This window comes from Nymphaea colorata, chromosome 3 (genome assembly GCF_008831285.2).
Source record: "Nymphaea colorata isolate Beijing-Zhang1983 chromosome 3, ASM883128v2, whole genome shotgun sequence".
Taxonomy (NCBI): domain Eukaryota; kingdom Viridiplantae; phylum Streptophyta; class Magnoliopsida; order Nymphaeales; family Nymphaeaceae; genus Nymphaea; species Nymphaea colorata.
In genome coordinates, this window is record NC_045140.1 from 25,655,607 (window position 1) to 25,665,463 (window position 9,857).

Genomic DNA, 9,857 nt, shown 5'->3' on the forward strand with positions numbered 1-9,857 from the left:
TGCTTGTTAACATTTCGTGCTTTAAAAATGTAATCAATGAGTGTTTCTTCTTTACTGTCTACCCTAATGTGAGACACATGCCTGAAGGCGAGAGCAGCTCGAGGCGGGAGGCTGTTCTGTTCCACGTTGTTCTCAAGGTTAGCTCGGAACAGTATAGAATAAAGGATAACTTATACTTCCTGTTCAACTATCTATCATGTCCATCCTGTAATATGGACAGTATTTGATATATATAAAAAAAAAATTAAAGAGATGTGTGTTTCGTTATATGTGTCTTGTGGCCATCAAACGCCCTCTAAATTAAACGGCCTAGATCCGCATTTGTATTTCTGCTCTCGCTTCGACCGAGAAAAGGCAAAGTTTGATTGGGCTCTATCATATGGTTCCAAGTTCTGGCATATAAAGCCAACTTCAAGTTACCTGAAGAAGGACATCATTCAAATGCACTGGCCAAAAAATAAATGCCATAAACTATAAGAAAACCTGGCATTAAATGCATCAACTAAACTAAAAAAATCAGAATCTTAGGCAATTTTAGTTATCTCTTGAGTGTCTATAGTAACGTCTTGTAAACCACGGTCTCAAGATTTTGGGCATGTCGAGATTCAATTTTAATGAAGGTGTGGACTAAGAACGGGTGCTTCTCTGTTGAACAACTGCAAACTGGAGGGCAGACGAGAAGTGGGGACGTGTTTGAACTAGTATTTCATTTCTTGGCTCATTTGAAAGCATAGATCCAAAAAGAATGTTTATAATCGAAATTAGAAATTGAAGGCATCGCATTCGCATATAGGCGGGAGACTATATCCTTGCATCTTTAGCAGATTCGAATCCGAGCTATTTAAGTTGGCTCAACTTTCACGCGGGTCGCGTGCAAATGCAAAGGTTGCGTCTCATTTTGGTGTCGTCGAGACAACATATTCCTAACTTTTTTAGCTTTACGTCGATGGCATGGAGCCTAACAAAGAACTGCATACTTCAGCATACCAGAGCTCATTACCTGATCTTCACAAAACAAGGGACTTTTTGAAGGTGCCATTCAAACAAGGGACTTTTTGATCCGGTCACGCATTTGCAATCTTGCTTGGCGAAGAATCTGACCAGCTGGAAGAAGAAGATTAGTTCGAACCCACTACGTGGAGTGGAGTGGTCCTAGTCAGGGTCAGCCCCCGAAGTCTTCAAATAACTTTGTGGAGCCCAACATGACAAAGTAAATGATTCGATTGACTCTCTCGGTGGTGGACGACCGCATCATCTGAACTTGACTCGGGACGTGCAAGACCGGGTTCGAACCCTGAAAACACGGTGAAGGTGGGCCTTCGAAAATGCGTCGATTTTCAAAACGGGGGAGACGGAAAAGGACCCCAAAAAGAAAAATATAATAAAGAAGGAGGGCGCGAGGGAAAGCGCAACTTGCACGACAGCCATCCGATATTCTGGAAAAGGGAAAATTAAAAAGGGGGGGGGGGGCCATCGGCGTACGTATTCGAAGGGGACAGTATTTCGTATATTATACGCTCATACCGTAGAGGAATATCCTCGTCACGCTCGGAATGGAATCCGACGGTGGGGAAAAAGGCAGAGCCGCGGAGACCCGGAGCCGCACCCCAGGAGTTCGGAACTTTAACCACGGTTAGCCTTTTCTACTAACCATGGTTAAACCACAAACCCCACTCCCTCCACCTTCATTCCCTTCTTCTTCTTGTTAAAGGGAGAGGACGCTCGCTCGGTGCAACACTCGTTCCCCCCCTCCGGTCTTTCTTGGCTGCCAAGCAAGCTCCTGTGGGTTCTTTTTCCAGTTATAGGGGAGGGAGGAGCGGGGGGTTTTGACTCTTTGAGTTCGGCTTATGATCGTTCTCCGACGAGGAGCACGCGGGAGCGTCGAACTATGAGCTGCAACGGTTGCCGAGTTCTGCGGAAGGGGTGCAGTGATACCTGCATCCTCCGGCCGTGCCTTCAGTGGATTGAGACGCCCGAGGCGCAGGGCCATGCTACCGTCTTCGTCGCGAAGTTTTTCGGCCGGGCCGGACTTATGTCCTTCATCTCCAACGTGCCGGAGACCCAGAGGCCAGGTAGGCTGAAACGCCGACGACTTGAGAGAAAAGAGAGGCCTTTTTCTGCTTTCGTCTTGTCGTTTTTTTATGCTTTTTGTTAGGGGGAGTCTAGGCTTTTCGGTTCTTTTTGTGACGGTTCCGGCTGGGTGCTGTGGTTCGGTTGATACTTGCAGCGTTGTTCCAGTCTCTCCTCTATGAGGCGGCTGGCCGCACGGTGAATCCGGTGAACGGAGCGGTGGGGCTTCTGTGGAGCGGGAATTGGCATCTCTGTCAGGCGGCTGTGGAGGCGGTGCTGCGCGGCGGAGCAGTCAAACCGTTGCCGGAGATTCCGCTAGGTTTTCCCGTGAATCTCCGGAGTTCTGCGGTCGATGACGTCTCGGAGGCCTCCATCTCGCCCAGCATGCGTCGAAACGCTCCAGTTAGAGTCGCGGAGGAGGAGGAGCATCTCTGGAGACGAAGCGAAGGGCTCGATCTGTGCTTAAATTCTTATTATCCGTCGAACATGCGGGCGGAGAAGCGGCGGGCTCTGAGTCCCTCCCTGAATTCCGAGGGATCCGTCACGAGCCAGGAGAGCGACAACCAGCTGCTCGTCCCCGGCAGGAAAATTCTCAATCTCTTTGTGTAATGCTGCCGACGGTCTCTCTTCTTTCTTCTCCTTTTTTGTCTCTCCTTTGCGTGATCTGCTGGAGCTTATCTCTCATCGGAACTCCGGCGAGTTTTTTTTGGTCTAGAGTGCGCGGGAAATGTCTGTCCGGCAGAGGATCTCCGGTTGCCGAAGAGATGAATCCGCCGGATTTTTCTCCTTTCTCCCTTTCTGTTATCTGGAGGCTTTTACAAGAGAATAATTAATTTAAATCGTCGGCTCTCTCATGCGTGGGGAGCCTTCTTAGTTCATCCCTTCTGTGGGGTTTCTAATTTTCCCCATCTAATCTCTGTAATTTTGGGACTTGATAGTTATTTTTGTATAACCATCTTGACGAGGCGATCATGCGTCCACTTCTACTATTCTCTTGTCTTTCTGCTGTTTTTTCTTGTCGATTTCGCTTTGTTTGTAATTTTGTAGCGAATACCGAGAGAGTTCGTTCTTCTTGTAGAGAAGCCCTTGTTTTTTTTTGGGGTAGTTCAGCCCATTTCTTTTCTTGAATAAACGTTAGAGGCCTCCTCCGGAAAACCCGAGATTGGAGAATCATGAGTGTTGCATCATCTCCTCGTGGTGGATTAATATTGCAGAAGTAAAATTGGAAGGAGCGTCTTCTTCGTCGAAATAAATAAAAATAGACGAAAGAAGAGTTTTGAAAACGAAGTAGGTGTTGAGGAAACCAGAAGAGGAGATCCAGAGGGGGATGTAGTTCGCTCTGTGCTCACCACGCGGCTGCGTGAGATCCCGAGGGGCGAGAGAGGGCGACCCCTGAGGAACAAGGAAAGCCAAGAAGAGTACGAGCCGACATTGTTTGAAGAAATGAAGACGAGTCTTGATGCCTGGTGAGGAGACGTCTGCCTGAGAGAACGAAAAGCCAGAAAGTGAAGAGGTTGAGAGAGGGAGAGGGCGCGGGGAGGGGAAGAAGGTCGAATGTGTTTTGGTGGGACCGAGGAGGGCAAAGTGTGCGGCGTGTCGGCGTCGATCTCGGCGGTTCCTCCTCTCCAGGGGGGAGTAGTGGGTCCCATCTCCCGTCTCTCTCTCTCTCAGGGAGAGAGGACCGTGGTCCTCGGCGATTGGATGGTGGAAGTGGTTTCTGCGCTCCGCCGCATTCAGCACCTTCTTTTCCTCCTTGCTCGCGCCCCTATGAGGGGGCGTGGCTGGTGGAGAAATTTCATTACTGCACCTGCATTCTTGTCCTCTATTCCTTCACGAGCCCTTCTTTCGGCAGTCTTTTCCGGGAAGTTGTTTACTTTTTTTTTTCTTTTGTATCGACCCCTCTTCTTTGATCTTTCTGGTTACTGGGCCTATCCGGTGTCCGTATCTTCGGGGTCGTCACTCGTCAGTTTTGGATAGCACAATAAAAATGGGGCTTCAGTTCTAACTGTTCAAAGAAGCGGAGGCTATGTACCGTCACCAGTTCAGCTGACGCGGATTCCACTCTACCACCACTAATGTAAGCAAAGGACGGGAAGGGCCGATTTCCAACCTTCTTGGTTGCCTAAATGCAATTAAACTCTCTCTCTCTCTCTCTCTCTCTCTCCATAAAAAATTGGTGAAATCGCAACCCACATCCACCATTCCTAGAAAACAAGCTATCCTTCTCCCAATGAGAAAAAAAGGGAGATCCAATTACCGAAGTTGTTTTAACAATGGAATGTCAATGTTTAATTCCCCTCTCAATCAATATTTAATGCCCATAGACATATTCGGTAGGATAGGCTTTGCAGATACTATGATGCATCGTTACAATATATTGTTGTGTATTCCAATGCTTATTTATGAAAAAACTTGTTATATGGACTTAGTTTAATCTTAAAAGGATTCTTCGTGTTCATATATATAAGCAACCACCGCTATCTTTTTGTGACAGTGAAGCTGCCTCTGCTTTCAGGTTGCAGTCCACCACCACTGCCTTCTTTTCTTTATCAAACGAGGGAGACAGATTTAACAACTTTTTAAATTTGAGCGATGATGTGTATGCAACCTGTGGGAATGTCAAATTGGCGAGCATCTTGCGTCTTCGTTTCTAGCGTATGCCCTCCGCTCCCTTAATTATTATCTTAATAATATTATTAAACAAACTGTAGCAGGAGCCATTCCATCTGCCTTTCTCTTTTTCCTTTCCAACTTTGCCGTTTATTATTAACCACCTTCTTTCTTTTTAAAGGGGGTGATGGTAGGTGCATTCGATTATCTTAATCAAGGTCTTATCTGATTGCGAATTGGGTTTCCAATTAGCGTTTGCCATCCATTTTTTTAAAACTCATGTTTTGGCACCAAATAGAGATCGGGATTGGCTAGTGCTAGTACTTAAAGTAATATTTTATTAATTAAGAGGGAAATTGCGGGCACCATCTGTGTTAGATAAGTGGCATATGGTCCACTTGTCTCCAATCATTTACCAATTCCAATGATTTGCTTCTTCGTTTAGATGTGTTTGATTGTATTTATGTTAAGCCATGGTGTCGTACATCCACAGTTTACAGTTCAAGAGAGTAGCGCCCTCATGAATCAAACTAATGATCAGACTTTCATCAACCAAGCAGTCCGACATGCTATTTACGCCTCTTGGAGCTGCTAGTATGACAAAAACAACGAGATATAACCTATTAAATAACTTAGAAATTTTTAGCCCAAGGGTGGGTATTAATACACAGTAAACAAAATGACGTGAGTCTAGAATTTTCAAAATATACAGTCCATATGAAGACATGGGTTCATCTCTCTAAGCAAAAACAAGATTCAGTTTCAAAAGCTTACACTTGGTTACTTTAAAAAGATCACCCATGAGGAAGGTTCACTGGTGCAAACACCGTCACCAGTAGAGCCAAAAAAATTCAGCTAAGGAACAATTATAAAAACATTAAAAGAGCATTTCATATGACTGAAAGTAAGTAAGTGGGCTTCTGCCCCCACATGCGCGCACCTAGCTGTGCCGCTCGACATCATTTCCTGTAATTTGTTTGGTAGAAAGAATAGCACCCAATAGACGCCCAATGATTAAGTGGAGTTTTGCCTTCAGTGGCCGAGCTTGAAAATTTTGGCTAAAGGACCTTAATTATATTATTTTAAAATTTTAAGAGGCATTTAAAGACACTCTTTTTGTAGGCCTATGTGGGCAATTGCCCACCGCATGCCTACACCTGTCATAAGAAGCAAATGCACAATAACAATGCGAATAAATAATAAAGTACAAAGGTGAAAACATTAAGATTGTTGGGAAAAAAAAAGTTACACAAGTCAATGTGTTATTATTTCGAGAAATAATGACACTTTTGAAGATAATACTGTCCCTTGAATGACGAGAAACTGAAAGCAATTCACTGACCCAAAAGAATACAGATAAAATTGTCGCTACATGTATGAAAGGATAAAGATGAGCCCTTTTATGATTGAAAAGCTTGCTGTTGTCGCAGTAAAAGACATAAGCTGGGGCTGTCAATGGAACTCTTTCACTAATTAATAACCATGTCCAAGTTGACATAACCTTTACGTCTCAATAGTCCCGCAACTTGCCACTGATAATACCCACTTGAAAAAGTGGAAGAGTTAGAAATATAGACTATGGTGAGCGCTAGTAACAACAGCTAAAAGGAACAATGAAGCAGAAGAAGATAACAGGGTAGGGTTTGATAGTCTCGAAATATGGAAAACTTAGATGCGTGTTTAAACTGAGGGTTTCAATTGTCACGGGCTGATTTTTTCAAGCCTTATTTAGCCTAAACGGCACTGAAGGTTTGCTAAACTTTCGGTCAATCTTAACTCAATCTTAATGTAGCAGAAGCATTCATCAATCTTTTGAATTTTAAATCCGCCTGATATATAAACAAAAAAATAATGGGTCCAACCTTCAATCCATGAATTTGAAATCTTAGTGATCTTAGATCATTCTCGATCTCGTGAAAAAAACATACCCTAAGAAAGTGAAAGTGAGAGGCTCATCTTTTTGTTCTACAATATGAAAAAAAAAAAGTGTGAAATTAAAGAGCTGGAATCAAGTGCCAACTTTGCGATTTTGCTGCGCCCATTTATAGGCCAAAAAATTATATGCCCAAGTCTCTAAATTAAGAAGCGATATTTCGTGGAGAAGCCTTATAAACAAGGGAAAATTACAGAAAACCACTTGAAAAGAAGTTGGGGATGCCAATGGGTCGGATTACCAAAATCTGTTTCGTAAGTCCAATAAAAGAGAGTAACTAGGGTTCACTTACTGATTGGACTTATTTGATTGCGATCTCTAATCTCATTTCCAAAGCCAACAACGATCAAACTCATTTACACGCAAATATCGAAACTTAAGCCATATCCAGGTTTGGAATAATATCTAAAGGGGGGCCGCTATGGCCCCACTCTGGCCAATTAAAAAATAATAATATTTTTTAATTACACAATGTATTTTATGGATTTAAATTTAATTTGGTCCTACCCAGATTCAGAGGTTGGACTATCGGCCCGTCCCTGAAGAAAATCTTGGTTTCGCCCCTGAATATCCATTATCTAAATCCACAAGTTTTGGTTTAGATTTCTTAAGACACAACGGGATAACTACATCCATATCCGACCCGGTGACTAAAAATTATTTGGATAAGAATTAAGAAGAAGAAAAAGAAGGAAGGTAGTGGAGTTGAGTGTGTGACTTCCACCGTGCCTTGGTTCGCCGACGATGATAGTCAACATTACAATGGTCCAAGTCCCTCAAAAGCCGGTACCCCTATCAGGGAGAGAGAGAACGGGTTGCCGCGTCATTTCCACTTCCAAAGGCAGTGGAAGTCGCACTCTGCAGATTCCAGCGGGGCGGCCAGCTCTGCCGGGAAATAAACGCCGGGATGCCAGTTCTCCGACATTTGTCCGGCCATCGGGTGGCGAGTCCGGGTGCGCTTTCCCACGCCCGGGCTGCAGGGTGTTGCAGGCCTTCCAGGCGGCGCCGCTGTGCAACTTCGGCGGCCCCCACCACCCCCTGCGAACCCGCCGTCGCTGTCCCTGGGGCTTAGCCCTACACGTCAACGTCTTTACGTTCTCCTCTCTACGTATTCGTCTAGGCCCATAAATATAAGGCCTCGAATACCGTCCACACGCACGACCTGTTCCGGGTTGATGGATTTTGGCACCTATTCAATTCACCCTTCTCTTCATCCATTTGTTTTATATATATGTATATATAATCTGTTCAATCGAACCTTCCATTATTTATGTATAATTTGAGGATCTTGGTTCTTTCTCCATTTATTTAGATGTTAGCTCCCCCGAAATCTTGCCCCAAACCTCTCTCTCCCTGTCACTCCAGTTACTAAAAAACCCACGTCTGCTGGGTGGGGGAACCATTAGAATGAATGAATTATAAGGAAGATGAAGCTCATAGATTGTAACTAGCAGCCGTTCAACGTGGCCATCACATGGAGGGGAGGCCCATTAAAGATTCTTGGAAATGGGCCGTATCATGTGAGAATCACAAGCCTTTTGATTCCAGAAGCAATATAAATATTATATATATCGTGTAAACGGCAGGACTTCAGCGACAGCCCTCTGCTATCTCCGAAAATACAACCAGCTTTTTTTTTTCTCTCTCACACATACAAATCCTGATCTCATAATCCAAAGTTTACATGCGTCTGATGCCGTCGACATGTGGGGTGGCCCCTTATCGGCGACCCGTGATCGACTTGAACTTGTATTTGCAGCTGCATCAAGACAAAGACAGAGAAACTTAGCCACATAAACAGTAGAGCAAGTTGTAAGGTGAGGGCAGCATTGCGAGGCACAGAAGAAAGCAAGCCTTATACTCTAAAAGTAAACCTTAAAAAGACATGGGATTCAATGACAGGTTGGCCTTTTAACTAGGTGGTAGATCGACCCCTTAACCTGGAAGGAAACTCCAGATATGCACTCTAACTAGATTCATAATTCTTGTGAAAGAAAAATGTTAAAATTTTGCAGTTTGGACTTTTGAAATGTTGAAATTCAAGAGCCGAGGACTAAACTCTAGCGTAAACTAGTTTATTGGGTGGGATCCATGAAAGGCTTATGGTGTTTGTTCCTGTACTTACAGAATCTATGAGCAGCAGGTGGACCAAATTCAATAGCCATCAGTGTTTACAAAAGGTTTACTAAAACTGTAACGAACAGTGGGAAAGGAAGCAATAATGGCGGTGATTTTTAGTTTTTTCCTCCTTCCTTTGCCCTTGAAGAGTTCGTACTAAAGTTCACCTAAGACGGAGCTTGTTCATAGCCAAAGACGAGCAACTCTAGCTCGTACCGGCTGTCCCCAAAAGTTGATGCATAAACCGGTAAGTCTCTTGAGCAAATCTTCACATCAGAAAAAGAATATCTGATGATATATATTGAATTATTGACGAGAGAGAAAGGAGCAAAATCTTAAAATAATATAATAGATGCCTTAGTTTGAAAAGTTTAGTATTAGATTCATATCTAAGATGGTAAAGATTCTTTGAGGACTTATAAGATAGAGTGTTAATTGTTGGTTGTCCTACTTCTTAGCTACTATGTTGCGGCTGAAACTGAAACTGTTAGGACATGTTAGGAGATGGATTGAGATATGCTAGATCAAGAGCCTCGATGTGGGAGCAAACCAGGACACTACAGCAGCTCTAGTATGTAGGCAAACCACCAGAGATGAATTTCACAACCCAATGAATATGTGAAGATGCATCATGCATGTCCTTCCCAACAAAAATTGGAACCCAAAAACTGGAGCTTTTTTATTTTTTGGTGGGACTGCTGGAGATCGAAGTACAGATATCGCCTGAAGTTTTGAACTTTGTGAGGTTTCGTCTCTGGCAGAGTGTGTGAAATGCTGGTTTCGACACCGTCGTACATGCAATGTTGCCAAAATCATGGAAGAGAAAAGAGAGTTGCTCCAAAATTAGTCCAAAATAAATGAGAACTACGCAGATCAAACAATTTCGCCAGTTCAATGAAAAAAAGGAAAATCTCTGATGTACACTATAGGAAGCTCAGTAAACAGATTCACTTAGGGATACCAATCGTATAAGGTGCATGGATTAGATTTCTATAAGTTTCGTAATTTCTTGCCAATTTCATTCATCAACTGAGCTCTTTAACTGAGCCTTTTTTTTCTTTCCAATGCTCCACCAACATTCATTTCACTTGGTGCCACAGTGCAGTCACCAGTAATGAACAATGTT

The 9,857-nt window shown here is 43.6% G+C and overlaps 1 protein-coding gene across 1 annotated transcript; it reads left to right on the top strand.

Annotated features, from left to right (window-relative positions):
* Positions 1–1,715: 1,715 nt before the first annotated feature.
* Positions 1,716–2,948, top strand: LOC116251668 (LOB domain-containing protein 38-like). The gene is made up of 2 exons (XM_031626055.2): positions 1,716–2,072; positions 2,228–2,948. The coding sequence occupies exons 1-2, from the start codon at positions 1,889–1,891 to the stop codon at positions 2,677–2,679; spliced, it is 636 nt and encodes a 211-aa protein (XP_031481915.1). The 5' UTR covers positions 1,716–1,888; the 3' UTR covers positions 2,680–2,948.
* The last annotated feature ends 6,909 nt before the right edge of the window (positions 2,949–9,857 follow it).